The 22,862-nt window shown below is 38.5% G+C and overlaps 1 protein-coding gene across 1 annotated transcript; it reads right to left on the bottom strand.

Annotated features, from left to right (window-relative positions):
• Positions 1-430: 430 nt before the first annotated feature.
• On the bottom strand, positions 431-9,060 carry LOC121976970 (DEAD-box ATP-dependent RNA helicase 1-like). The gene is made up of 9 exons (XM_042529423.1): positions 8,610-9,060; positions 7,940-8,174; positions 6,560-6,814; positions 4,910-5,055; positions 4,490-4,667; positions 2,711-2,898; positions 1,959-2,163; positions 783-888; positions 431-701 (listed from the first exon to the last, which is right to left on the bottom strand). Exons 1-9 carry the CDS (start codon positions 8,726-8,728, stop codon positions 583-585), a joined length of 1,551 nt encoding a protein of 516 aa, XP_042385357.1. The 5' UTR covers positions 8,729-9,060; the 3' UTR covers positions 431-582.
• Between the last annotated feature and the right edge of the window lie 13,802 nt (positions 9,061-22,862).

The following is a 22,862-nucleotide window of genomic DNA, read 5'->3' as shown; positions in this document are numbered from 1 at the left end:
TGGGAAGTAGAGGCTTACATGTGAAGTATGGAACTAAAGACACTCCATCCTTTGAAAAACCTTTCATGGAACTACCAATGACACACACAAAGAACATTTTGCTTCTGCAAGAACTTCGGCTTCAACATCAATTAACTCAGGCAACTTGATCATAATAAACCTCGCGACTAGAATTACTAGAATCAAATATAAAAAAAAATATTTTTAAAAAAATTATTTATTTATTCTAAAAATTTATGCATTTCTTATAAATAAATTGTTTTTCTATAAAAGAAAATAGACCTCCGACAAACTAACGGAGCCTACATATTAATGGAAAAACAACTAATGTTAGTAGAAGGATACATGAAAACCCAGCTAGATGGCGACTTAGCCCTTTAAGTAACATTACAAAAAAAAAAAAAAAAAAAAAAAGGTTACAGTAGGCACATTGTTACGACAAGTTCGCCTTTACTTCATCTATGATAATTAGTAACCCCAACAAAATTGCAATAAGTGAAAGTAATCAGGAGTGAAAAAAACAGGTGTTAATGCTAGACAGTCATGTCGTGTGTTGTGATTGTCGCACCATGCTAAAACACACTATTCCTTCAGTTCTTCTGTTCTTGACTTCTGTCTCTTACTTGCTTGAGCTGATCCAAAACTGCTACTGGTTCTCTTTCCTTTTCTTGTTTCCTCATGCTCCTTCAGCTTCTCCAGGGCTAAGATTTCAGAACTAAACAAAATGAGTTTTAAACCTCATGAGAGACCAAGGTATGAACAATAGGAGCTAAAACGATTACCAGATAAGTACAGTGGATGGAAGTTTTCCACAGAATCTTCAGGTAAAGAGTAAGATGGACAAGAATTGGCATCAGCCTTCTCAAGCATCTTTTCAAATCGCTTGATCTGAAACATCAGGTGTTAATCATGAAGAGGGAAGCATGCTTGTTATTGAGCAGTCACAGAGTAAGCAACTCAAATGAAATTAAACAATACATAGCATGTGAAGAACATTAGGAAAATTGAAGCTAGAAGAAGCTTGACAACAAGGGAAACTTTTCTCAAAAAAGTATTGTCGTCTTGTAACAAGTTCAGGATGATGATATTTTTTTTTCGTGTACCTAACCTGATACTTTAATGGATTGGTAAGAGAACCAAACCTGGAAAGAATCAAGGTTTCTCACCCCATATAATCCACCACAACCTGTTGCAAATCCCTCTCACATTCCATACAATCTCACTCAAACAGGAAATGGTAGCTCTTACGTATTTTCATTCTACAGAGATCCTGACCCATGCATATTTACATGTAAACAATCCATGAAGGAAACTGTAGTCATATTTGACCACTTTGACTACTCTACACTACATACCCACCAAGCCCATACTTCTGCACACCATTTTTTCCCAGTCCCTCCAATTTTAGCAAACATTACAATTATATGTTGAATACTAAAGCGCAGTCGCCTATGAAACTGAAACCAGTGTAGTAATTACATTTCTGCAGCTCAATGATTTTTTAAAAATTCTCATCCAACCTTATACAAAGTACAATCACCCGTGAATAAAAGCAATCACTCATCATGATACTCATGTGATTTGTTACTAACATTCTAAGATCAATAGCACGTCATAGTCTGTAAAAATGTCTTGACCTAACAACAATCCATGGTAAGACTTGTTGTAAAATCAAATTTAAAAAAAATTATAATGAAAAACAGGGATGAGACAATTCAAAAAAGAAAATTGTTTACAAAATCAGTAAACTAAATGATATTCCTTGCAGTGTGCTTCAGGCAAGTACAGTAAATTAAACTTCAGGTATTGCAGAATTGAATTTGTATGCTCACCAGAAGACAAACATGTAAACATCCAATTTTTTCTTCCAAGTTCCAAATAAACAAGTATGCTTAAAAAAAAATACTCACACAACAATTAATTCCTAACATCAGCTATACAAAGTTTGATCTCATTACCTCATTTTGTCTCAGGAATGTAAAGCAACGCCCTGATTGACCTGCTCTTGCAGTTCGACCTGCTCGATGGATAAATGTCTTAATATAAGCAGGGATATCATAATTTATAACATTTCTAATTCCTTCAACATCCATTCCACGCGTCATTGCATCGGTTGCAATTAGCACGTGTGTTTTTCCTTCCTTGAAGGACTTCAGTTTCTTGCTGCAAGATAGATATACTGTCACTGAGAAATAGAACATGACTTCAAATACCAATTTAAATGAAGTTACCAAAAATAACAAATCATTTATTCAAATTCTTATGCTAAAAACAACTAAGAAAAGAAATATGATGTGCACATGTGATCCGACAAATTGATATGAAAATAACTAATAATTAGCGCAGGTAGGGATAAGATTAAAAGAAAACATCCAAACATAATCTGACACTAGATAGTAAACACTACTATACAACTCAGGCTCATAAATGTTGCATAGATTAGCAAACAATGATTTTTGATAGAAGACATAAGTATTCCCTTATAAATATGCATTCAATCATTTTCAATGCAGATACAGGTACTCTCCAGTAAACCAAGATGTCCAAGACAAACTGGGCTAGGCTCCCTATGGTTCATTTAGAGAGTGAGATCATTACATGCTTAATCACCTTGAATCAATAAAATATTATCAGTACAATGACAGGATACATTACTATTTAAGTTTATGTATAAGAAAGCTTATTATAGAAATTAATATTCATAATTTACCTTCGCATGGCCTGATGCTGATTACGTGAATATTCACTAATTTTAAATGGCAATTCACCAAAGAAATTCAATAAATTGCTTAGCCTGTGAGTTGTCTCCACAGATGATGTAAAAACTATGGACTTCTCTCCTACCAAATTTAGCAATAGAGCAACCAAATAGAGTGGCTTCAATTTAGACCTGCAGACCTGCAAATATTCACAATCCAGACAGAAGAGAAAGAGTAAGACAACTATATTTATCCATCTATCCACAATTACTAATTACCTGGCATAAGTTAAACAGATTGATACATGATTTGAACAACAAAAAGTGGTGAATACCAATTATTTGGGCTGGTCACAGGGTCTTTGCTACAATTGAGGTTTATGTCACTAGATGTTAGTTAAACAAACTACATGCACTTGACAAATTGAGGCTGATGCATTAACAAATCATGAATTGTATCAAACCACAAATTAAAAGGTTCAAATAAAATAATAAAATATTTTTAAAATAATTCTACTTTATTTAGAATACGTTGGTATCTAAAAGTATGTAAAATAATATAATATTTAATTTAATAACATAATAGAATAAGTAGAGTAAGTTGACGTTGATTCATAATAAAAATATATAAGTTCATATCCTCCATTGTTGACAATAAAAAAAAATTCTCCATTTCTTTTCATTAAGAATTGAAATTATATGAGCAATAGCAAACTTCCATAACAAATGCTTTAAATGAAAAATCATTGTCATGAAATGGAAGAATGTATTCATGGCATGCTTCTAAGCTCATATCTGTTTCACCCTTATTATCATTCCATATATAACATGACAAGATCTATTCGTGTTAAGTTCACATTGTATTCCCACCAAACAAGATTTTTCTCTTCTATATCATTGTGAACTTTGAAATTTCACTTTATCTGACCATCATACTTCTATTATATAATATACATAAGCATTTTTTCTTCTTTTAAAATAAATTCAGTTTAATTTCAAGTATATTGGATTTAATTAAATTTCTTAATGGTTAGATTTACTTTTAGTTGGGTAGATTTAAGGTTTCATCATTATTTTTAGAATCATAAAAGAAGATTCGTATTGAATTATATTGAATAGGATCACCACGGTTCTTTTTTCGCTTATGATATATATGTAAGAATTGTATCGTTTTATATGTGAATTGTACTGTATTATATGATACAAATTGTGAATCATTTGATAACTATGGCATGCACCCCATTGTTACAACTTCTCAATGATGTGTGTTCTTAACTCTCCTCTGACTCTTTAAAGAAGTAATAATCATATTAATATATCTAACAATACACCTATTGGTTTCCTGAGAACAGAATTGTCACAGGCTCCCTTAGATAACTCCTCTCCTTCCATCCATACTAGCAGTGCACTTACTTTACAGTTTCTATTCTATTTCACACCCACACGTTCATATTTAAATGGTATTCTCAAGTAATCAAGTAAATTAATATCAACTATTTGTACAAGTCAACTTCATCATACACCCTTAAATCAAACAAAAGAACTGGTCTTACAAATACTAGTCTAATATGGTATGTATTTCTACAATTGAAACTGTTTTTTGTTATATACCTAATGACTGTAAGCAAAGCAATAAATAAAATAATTTTATTCAAACCTTAGAGACATCCATTCAGCAGTAGAAAAATGTTTATATCAAGACTCCCAAGCAGTTTGAACGTCAAAGATATTTTATTGCAAACAAATCAATTATTTGAAAGTTCAAATTATAAAACTTCGAATGCAATATACCAGCTTGAATGACTCGAGACTTTTAGGTAGTTTGTAACGCTTATCACCGCTAGTCAACAATAAAGGATGATGTAGATAAAGCTGAGAAATCTTGCTAGGATCTTGGGTCAGTGTAGCAGATAGAATAAACTTCACAAGCCTTGGATAAACTTTACCTTTAAACCCTCTTTCAGCACCACTACAGAAGAAAAATAAAAGATATCAGAAAGAAACTGTCAACAAAAATTTCAGTGGAGTTAGTTGTTGATTCAGGGCTCTTTTACATTCAATATTAGGAATCAAGAGTTTAGTTTCTGGTAGGGACCAAAAGATTCCAACAGTTTTTAGAATACCTTTTTCCCATTCTTGCTGAATGTCAAAAGTAACATTGGACAGGTACTTAAACCTTGTTAAGAGCAATGCAGAAAGTGATGAAATTACCATCTTCTAAGGGTAGTTAATGAACCATGTAAAGCACAAATGTTGCTTGAACGACCAGCTTGATAATCTGATTTGGTGAGCTGAAGCACAGTTGGCAACCAGGATTGATATGCATCTCGTAATAACTTATCTGTTTCATCAATTACCTGAAGATATGAATATAAATGCTAAGTTTACACTTACAAATGAGATTTGATCTTTAAGAAAATTATTTTGAAGCTTGAAGCTTAACTCAATGGATAATTAGGTAATTATGTAGCATTAAACAAGCTGAAATTAATAACTAAAATTGATGGTACAGACTCAAGTTACTCCATGAGGAGTTACATTTGTTTTCACATTGGTCTACACCTATAGATCAGCCAAGGTATTATTCACTATGGCAATGAAACCCAGAAAATTTTCCATTTCTTGAAAGATATATCAAATAGTTTAGTAACCAAAGCCTTAAGTTATGAGGCTATCCATCCTCAGACAATGTAGCACTTTTAGAGTCCCATTATTTGAATAGAAGTTATGAGAGAGAGGAGGGAAAAGTTCACAAAAATACAAATGGAGTTCCATCAGTTATGTACTTTTTTTTACTCTTCCTCATATCTTCCATCCAAGTAATCGAACCCTTAAGTTCTCGTCAGGACTCATTAGAATAATGACACATTAAAGGAGAATTGCTGATCAACAAAGATATTATTGGGAATGATATTCTCATAAGTTTTACCTCCTCAAATGGCCCTCATCAGGTTCCTAGTTGGAAGAACACTTGTGTCATTCTACAAATGAGGTCATCAAATGAGACAACTTTTACACGCTAACCTACGTTCAAATTCATGGTCCACTAAGGCATTGACTCTTTTGGTATCAGGTGTTGGAAAATAGGGATATCTTCAAGTTTTATACGAACACAAGACTCCCCCTTCCCCTGTCAAATAGGACTAACACTATTTATTTTAAGGATAGGACGAGGGAAAGTAATTTATGAAGTGAGAGGATAGGGGGAAAAAATAAAGGGAGCTAGTTTTCTTCAGTTGGAATAATGTTTTATAAAGCAGCTGCATAGGCTTCCGGTGAAGAACCACATTGGAACCACTTACACTGCACTGGAACTGCATTAATGAAGGGATGCGTCAAATGATCAAATAGAATGCTACTTATGAAAACAAAAGCCAAACAAAGCATTTGATACACGTTAATAAACTCTTTGTATCCTTATATTGCAAATCACTGAAATATCTAATAACAAAAAAAGTCAGACCCTTCTTGAAAAATAAAAAACCATAAGAACAGGGAGAGGTATGTTGAGTTTAAGAAGCTGGGACTGTCACTGTGCATTGGTTGCTACTCATGTATCATGACATTCAGGAACACAGGACCTGAACTCAATCTCACCAAAAAAGAGTTGATCAGGAATTCAATCACGTTCTACTGGGTTATGATAGGCTAGCTAGTTTGCAAAAGGAAAAAATAAGCTGCATTTTTTAAACTTAAATAGACATACCAAAAATATCATTGAAAACTTTAGGAAATAACTTACTAGGAAATAAAATTGAGAAATAACTTAATGAGAAAGGATTTGGAAGGAAATGCATTGTAAATATAAAAAAAAAATAGAAACAGGAAATACTGTCCCAGTATAAGAGAATATTGAATTACCAGATAACAAAGATGTTCTAAACTAAAACCTTTTGTCATGTTAATGTGATCCATTAGCCTTCCAGGTGTTGCAACCAATATGTCAACTGCAGTCTGTAGCTCCATTTCTCCATCTTCTGGATCAAAAGGAGAATACAACCCAAGATTAGGTCTCTTGACAAGTTCCAATCTCTCATCTTCAATTGATGACTGGCCAATTGCTAAGCCTACACGTAAACCCACTACAGATGCTATGGCAGCAAACACATCTTTAACCTGAACCACAAGATAATCATATCCATAAAATAAGTAAAAATGCATAGTAATGATAAACTGATTTTTTTTCTTGTGTATTGCTTAATTATCAAAAATAGGATTTAGAACAGCTTATATAATCACATGAAACAACTATCATTTCACATGAGAATACGATAACAATAATATTGGGCTTCCATAATGAGTATAGGGATTGTGTCTTCACAAATCTAGCAAAGTTAAAGCGTATAAATAACAACTGAATTCATCAATCTAATATGATCATACACCAACTATACAAATTTGCCTTTGTCACCATAGGAGATGCAATTTCTAACGATGAAAAATCTATGCCTTTACCACCACAGACAACACAATGTCTAATGATGAAAAGTTGTTATAGTAGTTAACCACCTAGTAGACATGTTATGCAAATCCATGGGCAACACATATGCAGTTAATTCTAGTGCATGAAAGATGGTATAGGGTTTCAAGAGCCATCTAAACAAGGTGTTTGCCTAGCTGCCTAGAACACAAAGACCCTCAACTGCAGTGTACTATGCTGATGGTCAGCATCAAACTTTATTAGGGTTCAAATGAATATTCATTGTAACGATTGATATCTGGGTCTTTATGCAGAACCTCATTATAAAACAAGATTGTACAGATATAACTCACTAATTTCAAACAGAAAGGTCACATAGATATAAATCTGTAGCAACAATAGCAGAGAGAAATAAATGCCCAAATTTCTAACATTTTATCCACATGGAAATGGACCAAGAAGCACATGTTATACTCAAATATGCATAATAAACCTTGTTCATTGCAACTTGTATATTCAATGGGAAGCATTTGACACATGAACTACACTATCTTTCTTTTGTCCTAACTACAAAAGTACTTGAAGAGACCTTGTTTGTTGCAACTCGTATATTCAATGAGGAGCATGTACATACATGAAGCATAGAGTCTTGCTTATGTCCTAATTCAGAACTACTTGAAGACCACGGTTATGCTCTTACCTAGTCTTGAGGGTTTGTCCTTTCATTTATAATTTCATCGCCCCAATTTAAAGGTAAAGCAACAGTAACAAAATTTATAACAGGCAGCAATTTAGAGTTAGACAAAAGTTTCATGACAAACCTGTAAGGCTAAGTCCCGTGTAGGCAAAACTACTAAAGCACGCAGGCACCTTATCTTCCTCAGTGCAAGTGTTTGAACAATTGGTAAAGCATAAGCAAGTGTCTTGCCACTCCCTGTTGGAGAGTTTACACAAATATCGCGTTCAAATGCACCCGGTCCAATTGTCTCATTCCACACGGCTACTTGAACTGGAAAAAGTGATTGTATACCCATCTTCTTCAGGACCTCTTCCAATCTAGAATAAGAAGACATATTAACAATGAAATGACAAGATTGGTTTAAAAATGCCAATATTCTCTATAAAGAATGCATGTTATGCGTCACACTACAATACAAATTATCTAAAACCAACAAACCAACCTATTCAAATTTCTATTTATCATATAGCCATAATCATTGATCTTGTATTTCATGATCCATAATAATATACTCCCAAATCGTGAAATCTTCTTATGGATAGTTTACCACTCATGACTAATCTTTTTATTTGTTGTTATAATCACTATGTTAACTTGCATTATGGTCTAAACATCAAGCATCCTGTATACTCTAATTCTCCATGAATCACAATTTTGAACGAGCTTTTGCATATTTATCCTACAAACTTCTTTATAAAATCAAACACAAGGTTTATTGTTGAGAAGTAGGTAGGTGATGGAATACTAAAAACCTTGGATCTAGAAAGGGGACGAGACTCAGAGGACCATCCTCAAATTGGTCGATGTTCATTGGGTTTCTCATCCATGTCAGGTGGGGAACGCGCTTCCTCTGGTTGGATATTTCCTCCATCTCCCAAACTCTATCTATCACCTACTCCCGGAAGACGTATATAATGATCACGAAGTGTTAGCGCTTCGTACGCGAGGAAGATCTAGGCGCGGTCCTTCCAAAGACGAAAAAGGCTTGGGCTGCGCTCGAAGGCGATCACGGTTTGAACCCCTCGAGGTGCAGGCGAAGGGAGAGCACGCCGCGACCAGAAGTGGGATAAAAGCTAGGGCCTCAAAAGAAGGCTTGGGCGGCGTTAACGGGGCTGCGGTCCGGCGCTGAAGCGCCTCCACCTGCGGTTGCGAGGGTTTATAATTCCACCGCAGTTACTTCCCCCGAGCGAACTGTAAAAATTACGCTCCTTTTTAATTTTTAATTTTTAATTTTTAATTGTTGCTATTTTTGTTCTTTTTTACGTCGAAGTCCTCCCTTAAAAGTGTTATTTTCGATAGGAGTCTAAACGAATCCAGTTTTAATGAACAAGTTTAATATTCGATTTGAGAAAAGTTTGTTTATGTTTGTTCAATATACATAAGATTAATTAAATAAATAAGTTTGAATAGTTCGTTAAACTAAACAAACAAGTTTGAACACATATGTGTTAAGTTCGTTAACGTTCGTGAACAATGTTCGTGAACCGTATTCATTAATAAAACTCTTTTCAATATACTAAATAAATAATAAAATAAATAAATAAATTTAAATTATCAAACTCAATAATCAATCAAATAACTAAAAGTTCTAAACAATCAAACAAGCTTGAATTGAGAGCTTGATAACATCTAAATGAACCAAGCTCAAACCAAACTTGAATTGAGAGATTGATAACATCTAAATGAATCAAGCTCAAGTCAAGCTTCAAACAAACTCAAACTCATAAAAAATAAATCAAGTCAAGCTTAAACACTCATTTCAAAAGCTTAGTTCATTTTAAGCTCGGCTCGGCTCCGCTTGGTTACCTTATCAAATAAGCTTGAACACCCCAAAGTTCGGCTCGGCTCAGCTTATTTACAACCCTAATCCTCGATCACATCCTTTCACATGGAATTTATAAGGTTACTTTCAGTAGGTGTAATCTGTCTTGTAATATAATCGGAGTACATTACAAGAATAATTATTTTATTTAGTTTAATTTTAAATTTGTAATATAATATAATTTGGATTATAAAAGGTAGTGAAATTTTATAATCTGACTTACAAAGTAAATACTATGTAATCTAATTACATTGTGAGGTCACTGTTTAACTAAAATTTGAACGTCGAATATACCCCTAGTTCACTCCGCCGCCGCCCACCACTGCCTGCCGATCGCCCCCCGCCCCCCGCCTACAACCGCCACCCTCACTGACAGTCGTCGACAGTTATCGACAACGGTTACCGGCGATCGATAGTTACTAACGGCAGTGGCCAACGGTTGCCAGCAGCTCAGTCGGTGGTTGTCGGCGACGGCCGCTGGTTGCTGGTGGCTACCACAATCTCCAACAGAGGAGCAGCAGCTGTCGGTAGAGGTCGAGGGATATTTTTATCATTTTATAATAATATGAATTATATTTCTTATAAAAAATAATGGATATAAAACAAAAGAATGTAATCACCTTGTAATCAAATATTACATACATTACATTAGCAAACGTGGTAATGTAATCAAGATTACATTACAAATTTGATTACACTACGGCTACGTTTGGTTGGGTGTAATGTAATCTAGCTTGTAATGTAATCAAATTTGTAATGTAATGTAATGTAATGTAATCTTGATTACATTACTACGTTTGGAAATGTAATGTATGTAATATTTGATTACAAGGATGATTACATTCTTTTGTTTGGTATCTATTATTTTTTATCAGGAATGTAATTTGTATTATTATAAAATGACAAAAATGTCCTACGACCTCTACTGACGGTCGCCGCACTAGGGGTGTAATCGAGTTCGATTAACCAAATGTAGCAATAGGGGTGTAATCGAGTCGAGCCGAGCTGAACTCTTGAATATTTGAATTTGACTTGTTTATAATCGAGCCGAGCTCGAGCCCTAAACGAGCTTAATAAATATAAATTATAAATTTAAATAATCATTAAAAATTAAATTATATATTTAAACAAATTATAATATTCTAATTTAAAATTTATAATTCTATTTTAATAAATAAATTTGATATATTTATTTATATTTTTAATAAGTAGAATATAAAATCTATAAATTCAATATCAAAATTATTATTTTTTTCATTTAAAAATTGATTCATGAGTTTACTAACATGTTCACAAACTAACAAGTCAAATATTGTGAAGCTTGAGTCTCATTAAATGAGCTTAAACGAGATTTTTATCGAATCGAGTTTCAAATAGCTCATAAGCGGCTTGGTTCATTTACACCCCTAGAATTTAAAAATCAAAATTGGGTAAAAATTAAATTTCTAAATCATTTGTGCGCCCCATTTAAGTTTTTTATCAAAAAAAAAAAATGCTCAAACACCTTATAACTGGGGATGGTTGCCAGAGCCAGTCCTGAGGCATGTCACCGAGGGCGATGGCTAAGGGCCCCGATTTTTAGGGGCCCCCAAATTTGACAAGCATATTATATATATATATATTTTGTTTTAATAAAAACCTAAAACATATATTTAATTGGATTATTTTAATAAAGGTCCAAAAATATATATATTTTCTATTAAAATTTAAGAAAAAATATATAAAAAATAAAAGAAAGATATTCTTTTTTCTCTTTCCAATTAGATTTTATTTTTGTATAATTCTTTTTTTATTAATTTGTTTACATAAGTCATAAGACTCTAAACAATAAAGTATGAATCTTGAACGCTAATTTCCTCCTTTCTTCTCCTTTGAATCTCTTCTAATTAAATTAGAAAAGTTTATTAATTTTAGTTTTATCAACATCATCATTCATCAATATATAAACTTACAACATAAGTTACCTACTTATCTATATTTTTTTCTTATTGTCAATATTCAATATTGATTTTTAATATTGTATTAGAGTCAATATTTTATGATTTTTCTTACCGATTTGAAAGAGTATAAATAAATCATCCCAATTTTAATCATCATAGAATAAATTATATCAATTACTTCAAGCACAAATCAGGATTTATTATTCTTTGACTATTATTTTCACTGCTTGTGTTTGTTTCATTGTTAGTTTTGTTGTCGGTTTTGTGTGTTTTATTTTTACACTTGAAAATTGTAATATAAACATGTTTCTAAAAAAATATGAATCTTAGAGTTAGAAAAGAAACAAAAGAAAAAGAGTGGAACAGATTATTAAAGCTCACAAAGGTATTCTTCGTAAGTTTTTTAAAGCTAGCTCTTCAATTGAAGATTTAGTTAATGAATTGCAAGAAGAAAGTCAAGAAGAACTAAATGATCATGCAACAAATGAGCAACAATCGAGTAATTAAGAATAATTAAATAATTATGCAATCAATGAACGAGAAGAATTGAGAGAAAATGATGATTATAATCATGCAACGAATGAGCTGGAAGAATTGAGAGAAAATGATAATTTGAATGTAAATGGCTCGACAATTTTATGTATCGAAAATGAGGTGTTAGAAAAACTTGATTTTGAAGACCTTATTGATGATTTTGCTTTTCAAAATGCTAGAAGATATAGATTTTTTTAATGATTATTTCATACTTATTTTTTTTATTTGTAGGTATTACACTTTTTTTGGAGAACTTAGTAAACATATTTTGTATGATGTTGTACTTTTTAAAGAATTTTGAGAAATAAATTTTATATGGAGTTTACTATATTTTAAATGAAATTTATTGATTTTCAAAAATTTTTATTAAATTATATTCAAACGGTACATTAATAAAAAAATTTCTTATAGAGGTCACTTTACTATTTTCGCCCAAGGGCCCTCAAAAATTAAGGCTGACCCTGATGGTTGATATACAATCCAAATGCACAAGCTGGAAGGATTTTTCGATGTTCCCTTGAACTTCCAACAGAGACATTGTATCAGCAAGGCTTGTTGTGTTCTGCCGAATTTAATGATGGTGTTGTGGCAGATCTATCTTCATTTGTGAAAAATTAGATGGTCTTGACGGGGAAGATCTCGAATCCAAGATGACAGGATTCAGACTTGAGGTGAATCTGTTGAAGAAGGCGGTGGGTGCTTGGGCAACGGGAAATGTTCCTTCTTTAACAAAGTTCAAAGCTCCTGAACCTAAGCTATTTGGTGGTAAACGCAGTGCCAAGGAATTGGAAAATTTCCCTTGGGACATGGAAACTTATTTTCAGCAGCAAAGGTTCCCGTTGAAGAAAAAGTGTCCATCACAAGCATGTATTTAACTGAAGATGTGAAGTTATGGTGAAAGGCGCATCTATCTAATGATGCCAGTGCAAACTGTGAAAAGATTGAAACTTGGCAGGTCCTAAAACGTGAATTAAAAGAGCAGTTTCTGTTGGACCCGTGATTATTTTGATGTGATTAATCAAGTTAGTTAGGTCCTGTTTATTTTTGATCTCTGTGTCTAAGTGTGCAGGAGGAGGGTTGCCGGTCCCAAGCCCGGATAAAAGAGGAGGGTTGCGTTAGGTTGCCAGCCAACGTCAAACTATGGCAAATATTCAATGAATGAATCCATTAAACTATTGTGCTAATGCTTGGTTGTTCTCCGGAAGGAACGCGTTGTAGGGTCCGACTGTAACGTCTCGGCAAGGACCGCTACATCTCCAGAACTCAGGTGTAGTGATAAATATGCAAGAGTTCGCGTTACAGGGTCCGACTGTAACGTCTCAGCAAGGACCGCTACATCTCCATGAGAACTTGGGTGTAGTGTTAAATAGGCAAGAGTTCTCACACCATAGGTTAGATAAGAACAAATATGATAGGAAAACTAATAATCTAATATTTGGAACATGGAACATAGGAACTCTCACTGGTAAATCAATGGAGGTAGTAGATATGATGATTAGGAGAAAAATTAGTATTTTTGTGTGTACAAGAGACAAAATGGACAGGTGAAAAGGCAAAGATGATAGAGAACCCGGGTTTTAAGTTATAGTACACGGGAAAGAGTAAAGCAAGAAATGGAGTGGGTATTATTGTAGATAGTTTGTTAAAAGATGAAGTTGTAGGAGTAGTTAGAAAAGGAGATAGAATTATAGCCCTTAAAATAATAGTGACAAAAGAAACTATGAACATAATTAGCGTATGATCCGGTAGTAAGAAGGGGGGACCCACTTCCTGAAGGGTCTCAGCCTGAGGACCGATGAAAGGCTGTGCGGTGGATGGCCGAGCCGAGCGGATGGGTAGATCCGAACGGAGCTAGAGATAAACCCATCCATGGGCTCATGTTTCCGACGCCAAGGCAGGAAGACCGAAGGGCCGAGCGGGAGTCCGCTCGGCAGGGGCCAAGGGCCGAGGGGGTTGTCCGTTCAGCCAAAATAGGGGCGAGGGTATAAAGGGGGCCGAGCGGCCTATGCGCTCGGCTCAGGATATGAGATATCAGCAGAAGCATGTCTGATGATTAGGCCGTACACAAGATCGCACGATCTTGCCGTCACATCATGGAAAGGCTGATACAGTAACAGTATGGTCTCATGGACGTCTCCCTGACAGATCCATATTTAGACATGGCCCTTCTGACAGACCCATACCTGGGCATGGTCAAAGGCAGGTGGTTGCTTTGATTGGCACGCCCAGGCTTCTTTGAGAGATCTATATAAGGCTTCCATTTCTCCACTGGAGGTATGAAAAATCTTCATCTTGAAGCCACCTTTTTGTTATTCCTCGCCTGACTTGAGCGTCGGAGGGCCGTCGCCGGGACACCCCTCCCGGCTCGGTTTCGTTGCAGGTTCACTGGAGCATTCGAGGATCTAGCAGGAAGCGCCACGTGCCCAGCGTCCATTGATTCCCGGTTCGGACAGGATCAAATTGGCGCCGTCTGTGGGAACGCTCCTGCATCCGATCGGTAACAATGGACGAAGCTGGACGACAAAACACGGTGACGCTTTCGAGGGAAGAGCTCGACGCTCTGGTCGAGATAAGGGCCGCCAAACTTGTTGAACAAAAACAGAAAGCAGCGGCCGAACGACAGGAGCAACAAGCGACATCTGCGTCTGGTGGCCGAGCGGAAGCACCTCCAGCTACCGTCGCATTTCACCGGGCCTTATTTCGCACCCCTGAAGCCGCACCAGCTCGAAGAGATAGAGGTTCTTCTTCGGACGAAATACCAAGGCGGGATGACAGAAAAGGTAAGGCTCCCCGGGCGGACTCATCTCCCGAGCGGGCCAACCGCCAATTTTCGGAGGCTATTCTACGAGACCCTCTGCCCAAGCACTACGTGCCTCTGACGATCGGCGAGTACAACGGAACAACGGACCCGGATGATCATCTGGGTAAGTTTGATAACACGGCCACGCTCCATCAATACACCGATGGAGTGAAATGCCGCGTCTTTCTTACCACACTCTCGGGATCGGCTCAACGGTGGTTCCGGAGGTTGCCGGACGGATCTATCACAAGCTTCAAGGATTTCCGAACGGCATTCCTCCACCACTTTGCTAGCAGTCGGCGTTATCAGAAGACAAGTGTCAGCCTGTTCGCCATCAAGCAAGATCCAAAGGAATCGCTTCGAGCTTACATCCAACGATTCAACCAAGTGGCAATGGACATCCCAACGGCCACATCGGAGACGATGATGAACGCCTTCACACAAGGCCTGGTAGATGGTGAATTCTTCCGGTCGCTCATCCGAAAGCCGCCCCGAGATTATGATCACATGTTACATCGGGCCAACGAATACATAAACGTGGAAGAAGCGCAAGCCGCTCGGAAAAAGGAAACTCTAGCCGAGCGTGCACCTGTTCAGGCCGAGCGAAAACAGCACGCCGCTCAGCAGCCACCTAGAGGACCGAGGGCTGAAGCAATTCGATCCCCCCGCGCCAGATCGCATGTACAAGAGGTGGCTGCCGCTCGACCCAAACCGAAGAAGAAGTGGACCCCTCTGTTCTGCTCCTTCCACCAGTCAGATACGCACAACACGAGGGATTGTCGAAGTCTTCCCTTCGTGACTAATCCCATTCCCAGGAGAGCCGAACGACGGTCTCCTCCCATCGACAGAAGACAAAGGACCTATGAAGCTGACCGGACCCGCACCGAGAGGCGACATCACCAGACGCCCGATCGGCACCGATCCCCAAGACTAGAGGATCGCCGGGCGTCCAGAGAACGGTCCCGACCGTCCGCTCGGGAGGAGGAAAACAGGAGCAATACTTCCCGGGGCGAGATCAGCGTTATTGCTGGAGGGCCAACCGGAGGAGACTCCAACCGAGCCAGAAAGGCGGGCGTTCGGCAGCTGCAGATCCACGCGGTCGGCTGTAGCCAAGAGCGGGCAAGTGGACCGGAAATTACTTTCGGGCCCGGAGATTTAGAAGGAGTAGAAGTGCCCCATGACGACGCGCTGCTCATTAAAGCGGTAATAGCAAATTACACCATTCACCGCATATTTGTTGACACAGGGAGCTCGGTCAACATCATATTCAAGAAGGCGTTCGATCAGTTGCAAATTGATCGAGCCGAGCTGCTGCCCATGACGACCCCGCTCTACGGGTTTACGGGCAACGAAGTTCAGCCGGTCGGGCAGATCCGGCTAGCCACCTCGCTGGGAGAAGAGCCGCTCAGGAGGACCAGGACAATAAACTTCGTGGTGGTCGACTCTCCGTCATCCTACAACGTCATTTTGGGACGACCGGCGCTCGGCGAATTCCGAGCGGTTGTCTCAACCTTCCACCAGAAGATAAAGTTCCCGGTGGAGGACCAAGTAGGAGAAGTGCCTGGAGATCAGCTAGCAGCTCGGCGGTGCTATATAGAGATGATTCGGGCAGAAGCTTGCTCTGCTCGGAAAGCGCCCCGAATCGAGGTACACGTCATAACCGAGAAACCTCCTGCTTTAATTTATGATGAAAAGGAGGAAGTTCAGATCCATCCAACCCGATCGGAGGCCACGGCTTTTATCGCCTCAGATCTGGAGGAAGAACAGAAGGAGAAGCTGATCCAATGCCTCCAACGAAATCACGATGTCTTCGTCTGGGCGACACATGAATTGCCCAGAATTTCGCCAAGCATAGCGCAACATGAGTTACATGTCCGACCGGACGCTCGGCCGACAAAGCAGAGAAAAAGAGATTTCAGTGCCGAGCAGAATGCCATCATCCGGGCGGAAGTAGAAAAACTTCTGAAGGCCGGCCACGTACGCGAGGTGCAGTTCCCGAGCTGGCTGGCCAACGTAGTATTGGTCTCCAAGCCGGGCGGCAAGTGGAGAGTTTGCATCGACTTTCGGGACTTGAACAAAGCATGTCCCAAGGATTTTTATCCTCTGCCCCGGATAGATCAGCTGGTGGACTCTACGGCCGGCTGCGAATTAATCTGCATGCTTGACGCCTACCAAGGATATCATCAAGTGCCGCTCGCCCGGGAAGATCAAGAAAAAGTAAGCTTCGTGACGGCCGACGGCACTTATTGCTACAACGTGATGCCGTTCGGATTGAAGAATGCCGGGGCCACCTATCAACGCTTGATGAACAAAGTATTCCGGGAGCAGATCGGGCGGAATCTGGAAGTTTATGTAGACGATATTCTTATTAAATCTGTCCGAGCGGTAGATCTCTGCAAGGACATGGAAGAAACCTTCCGAACGCTGCGCAGATATGGAGTCAAGCTGAATCCCCAGAAGTGCCTGTTCGGAGCAAAAGGAGGGCATTTCTTGGGATATATAGTGACCGAGCGGGGAATTGAAGCCAACCCCAGCAAGGTGAAAGCTCTGCAAAACATGCTTCCTCCTAGAAACACAAGGGAGGTACAACGGTTGACCGGTCGGATAACTGCATTGTCCAGATTCATCTCCAAAACCGCCGACCGGAGCCTGCCATTCTTCAAGATCCTGCGCAAGGCTACTAAGTTCCAGTGGGATGAAGAGTGTGACCGAGCATTTGAAGAGTTGAAAACATATCTAAATTCTCTGCCTGTGCTGGCCAAGCCGAGCGGGGGTGAGTCACTTTATATGTATCTATCGTCAACTGAGCATGATGTAGGCTCAGCACTTGTGAGGGCGAACGGCGAAGAACAGCCGGTGTATTTTCTAAGCCACATTTTAAAAGATGCTGAATCTCGTTACACTGGGCTCGAGAAGTTGGCCTTTTCTTTGGTTCTAGCCGCTCGTTGCCTTCGACCGTATTTCTTGGCTCACACCATCATTGTCCGGACGAACAGTCCGCTCGGAAGAGTGCTGTTGAATCCAGAAGCGTCCGGACGGCTCATCAAGTGGACGACAGAATTAAGCGAGTTTGACATCCAATATCAGACCCGCTCGGCGATTAAAGCCCAATCCTTGGCTGATTTTGTGACCGAAGTGCAAAGGCCTGAGGCTGAAGCTATGTGGAGAATATATGTGGATGGATCCTCCACTCGGCACGGAAGTGGGATCGGAATAGTACTACTCTCACCTCAGGAAGAAAAGATGCACCTATCCGTCCGGCTGGATTACAAAGCTACTAACAATGAGGCAGAGTATGAGGCCCTTATAGCCGGACTGCAGGCAGCACGGCATGTGAGAGCCGGTCGGGTGACACTTTATTCGGATTCACAGTTGGCCGCTCAGCAGCTCTCTGGCACCTTTGAAATCAACTGTGTTCGGCTCAAACTCTACGCTGAGGCCTTTGAAAAACTCAAAGCTGCTTTCCGAGAGGTGCTTATTCAGAAGATTCCCCGAACGGAGAACCAGGCGGCCGATGAGTTAGCCAAGCTCGCGAGCTCGATAACGCCAGTCGCCCTTCAGCAACCAATTGAAAAAATACTGCTGGTAGCGCATGTCGACCGGATGCAAGGCCTCACGTTTCCAAGTGACTGGAGGACACCTATTATAGAATTCCTCCGTTCGGGCACCACACCATCTGAGGAATATGCAGCCCGGCTCCTCAGAAGAAGAGCCGGTCGGTTTACACTCATCGGAGATCAGCTTTACAAGAAAGCTTTTTCGCCTCCTTTGCTGAAATGTGTAAGCTCGGAAGACTCAGCTTACATCCTCCAGGAAGTACATCAAGGATCTGTTGGTTGCTACTCGGAAAGCCTATAGGTTCCATTGTACAAAAATTTTGTACAAAGGTCTGAACCTTTTCCTAGCTACCATGTGTTCTTTTAAATTAAATTTTGGATCTCCTGCGGAACTTAACACGTTTGATCCAAAACTTAATCTATTTGTTCTTTTAGGTTTTGACTTGGATCTCCTGCGGAACTTAACACGTTCGACCCAAGTCTCCTTAAGTTATTAATTCCATTAAATATCAATTTCCATAAAAGGTTCCCAGTACTGACGTGGCGAGGCACATGGCCTTCTTGGATATGGGAGCAACCACCACCGACTAGACAAAACCTTTAATAGAAAGCTAATATTTAATTTCCTAAAATAACTTTAGGTTAACCAAAGAGAACAATCAAATCACAAGGAAAAGAAAGAAACAAAAGAACACAACTTGAAAACCATATTCGAAATACTAGAACGTAAGCCTCTTGTATTTGGTATTATTTCCATAAATAACTAGCATGATGCGAAATAGAAATTACTAGTTATACCTTGTAGAAAACCTCTTGATCTTCTACCGTATTCCTCTTCTAACCTCGGACGTTGTGTGGGCAACGATCTTCCAAGATGAGAAACCACCAACCACCTTCTTCTCCTCCAAGCAAGGTTCGCCACAAAGGAAACTTCACCAAGGAGGAAAAACAAAATACTAACCAAGCTCCAAGAGATGCTAGCTTTCTCTCCTTCTTCTTCTTCTTCTCCGAGTAGTATCCGCCACCACAAGAACTCCAAGGGAGAGGGAGAGGTTCGCCACCACAAGAGGAAGAGAAGGAGATGATGGCCGGCCACACCAAGGAGAAAAGAGGAGAGGAATAATAGATGTTGTGTCTTGTGAAGGCACCCTCACCCTTCTTTTATATTCCTTGGCCTAGGTAAATTAGGAAATTTAATTACAACAAATTTTCCTTAATTTCCTTGACATGATTTAATTGAGAAAAATAAAATAATATTTCCCCAATTAAACAATGATGGCCGGCCACATCAAGAGGAAACAAATTGGACAAGTTTTAATCAACAATTAAAACTTTCCTTATTTGTTTCCAGAAATTTTAAAAAATAAAATTTCTCTTTGAAAATCTCTTCATGGTTAATAAAAGGAAATATCTATAATTTTAATTTTATTAACATGTGAATAATTTTAAAGAGAAAATAAAAACTCTCCAATCTACAAATAAGGAAAGAGATCTAATCTCTTTCTTTAATCTTTATAAAACTTTTACAAGAGAGATATTTTAATTTTAATTCTCTTTAAAATATATCTTCCACATAATAATAAAATCTAAAATTAAATTTCTTTTTATTTAATTATGGCCGGCCCTACTAGCTTGGGTTCAAGCTAGGGCCGCCACCTTAAACCCTAGCTTGGTTCCCAAGCTAGCTTGGCCGGCCCCTTTAGGTGGGTATAAAAGGTGGGTATATGTGGGTATAGTACTCTATAAATAAGAGGCTACGATAGGGACCGAGAGGAGGAATTGGTTTTGGTCTCCGATAAAATTAAGCATCCCGTGTTCGCCCGAACACACAACTTAATTTTATCAATGATAATTCATTCCACTAGAGAACTATCATTGAATTACCGCACCAATCCCAAATTACATTTTGGGCTCCTTCTTATTATGAGTGTGTTAGTCTCCTGTGTTTAAGATATCGAATGTCCACTAATTAAGTGAGTTCTGACAACTCATTTAATTAATATCTAAGTCCAAGAGTAGTACCACTCAACCTTATTATCATGCCGGACTAAGTCCACCTGAGGGTTTAACATGACAATCTTTATGAGCTCCTCTTGAGGACATTATCAACCTAGTATCACTAGGACACGTTTCCTTCTATAATCAACAACACACACTATGAGTGATACCATTTCCCAATTTATCGGGTTTATTGATTCATCGAACTAAATCTCACCCATTGATAAATTAAAGAAATAAATATCAAACATATGTGCTTGTTATTATATTAGGATTAAGAGCACACACTTCCATAATAAGCGAGGTCTTTGTTCCTTTATAAAGTCGATAAAAGGAACGACCTCAAATGGTCCTACTCAATACACTCTGAGTGTACTAGTGTAATTATATAGTCAAGATAAACTAATACCTAATTACACTACGACTTTCTAATGGTTTGTTCCTTTCCATTCTGGTCGTGAGCTACTGTTTATAATTTATAAGGTACTGATAACATCATCTTCTATATGTGACACCACATACTATGTTATCTACAATATAAATTAAATGAACAACTACAAACAAATGTAGATAATTAGACCAAATGTGATTCTTTATTCATAATGAATGTTTACAAAGCTTAGGTTCTCAGTATACACTCCAACAATCTCCCACTTATACTAATGACTAAGCTGCCATATCTTCTACCATACATCTGATTCCCATTCCCTCCACATGCCGATCGAAAGCTTTCGCCGGAAGGGCCTTAGTGAAAGGATCTGCCAGGTTATCCGCTGATGCAATCTTGGCGATGACAACTTCTCCTCGCTTCACGATATCTCTTATCAAGTGGTACTTGCGCTCTATATGTTTACTTGCCTTATGGGCTCGTGGTTCCTTCGAGTTTGCAATCTATTATCACAATAAATTGTGATGATTTTGGGCAAACCAGAATCACATCTAAGTCCATTAGAAAGTTCCGAGCCATACCGCTTCTTTAGCCGCCTCAGAGGCTGCTACATACTCGACTTCCATGGTTGAGTCCGAAACGCATTTCGCTAACACTCCTCCATGAAATGGCTCCACCTCCTAAAGTAAACACATGGCAGATGTAGACTTCTCGTTATCCCTATCTCGATTGGAAATCAATCTGTAACCCAGGAGCAAATCATCCGCTTGGTAAACTAGCATATAATCCCTAGTCCTTCTCGTGTACTTTAATATATGCTTTACTGCAATCCAATGTCCTTGTCCGGGGTTACTCGATATCTGCTGACCATGCCTACGGCAAAACAGATATCGGGTCTCGTACATAAGATTGCATACATTAGGCTTCCTACAAAGGAAGAGGAACCGCTTTCATGTCCTCTATCTCTTTTGATGTCTTTGGAGACATCTCTTTAGATAGAGCTACTCCATGTCTAAAAGGTAAGAAACCTTTCTTGGAGTCTTGCATGCTAAAACGAGCAAGGATTGTATCTATATATGAAGCTTGGGATAGACACAACATTCTTTTCTTGCGACCCCTTATAACTTTGATCCCAAGAATGTGTGCACATTCTCCTAAGTCCTTCATATCAAATTGTTTGGATAACCATACCCTTACGTCTGATAATACCTTGACATTGTTGCCAATTAACAAAATATCATCTACGTATAGTACAAGAAATACCACCACGTTTCCGTTACACTTCTTATATACACAAGACTCATCCGGACTTTGAATAAATCCATATGACTGGATTACTTCATTAAACCAGATGTTCCAAGACCTTGAAGCTTGCTTCAGTCCATAAATGGACCGATTGAGCTTGCATACTAGATGCTCTTTGCCTTTTTCAATAAATCCTTCATGTTGCTTCATATGGATGTTCTCTTCAAGACTTCCATTAAGGAAAGCTGTCTTGACATCCATTTGCCAAATCTCATAATCCATATGAGCAAGAATGGATAAGAGTATCCGGATAGACTTAAGCATGGCTACTGGTGAAAAGGTTTCCTCATAATCAATTCCCTCTTTCGAGTGTACCCTTTCGCAACAAGCCTAGCTTTGAAGGTTTCTACCTTCCCGTCTGTCCCTCTTTCCTTTTGTAAATCCACTTGCATCCAACGGCTTTTACACCATCGTGGTTCTACAAGCTCGAGACCTTATTAGAGTACATGGACTCTATTTCAGAATTCATTGCCTTTTGCCAAGATCTTGCATCTATATCTTGGAGTGCTTCATCATATGATCGGGGATCAGGTTCATGACCCGGATCAAGTCCGAAGACTCTCCCAAAAACATGAATCTTTCAGGCTGCATTACAACCCTCCCACTACGACGAGGCACTGTCTGTGGTTGTGTATCATGTGCGACACGTGTTGCAGTCTCT

Source organism: Zingiber officinale, chromosome 1B (genome assembly GCF_018446385.1).
Source record: "Zingiber officinale cultivar Zhangliang chromosome 1B, Zo_v1.1, whole genome shotgun sequence".
Classification (NCBI taxonomy): Eukaryota; Viridiplantae; Streptophyta; class Magnoliopsida; order Zingiberales; family Zingiberaceae; genus Zingiber; species Zingiber officinale.
This window is presented reverse-complemented; position numbering and strand designations above follow the sequence as displayed.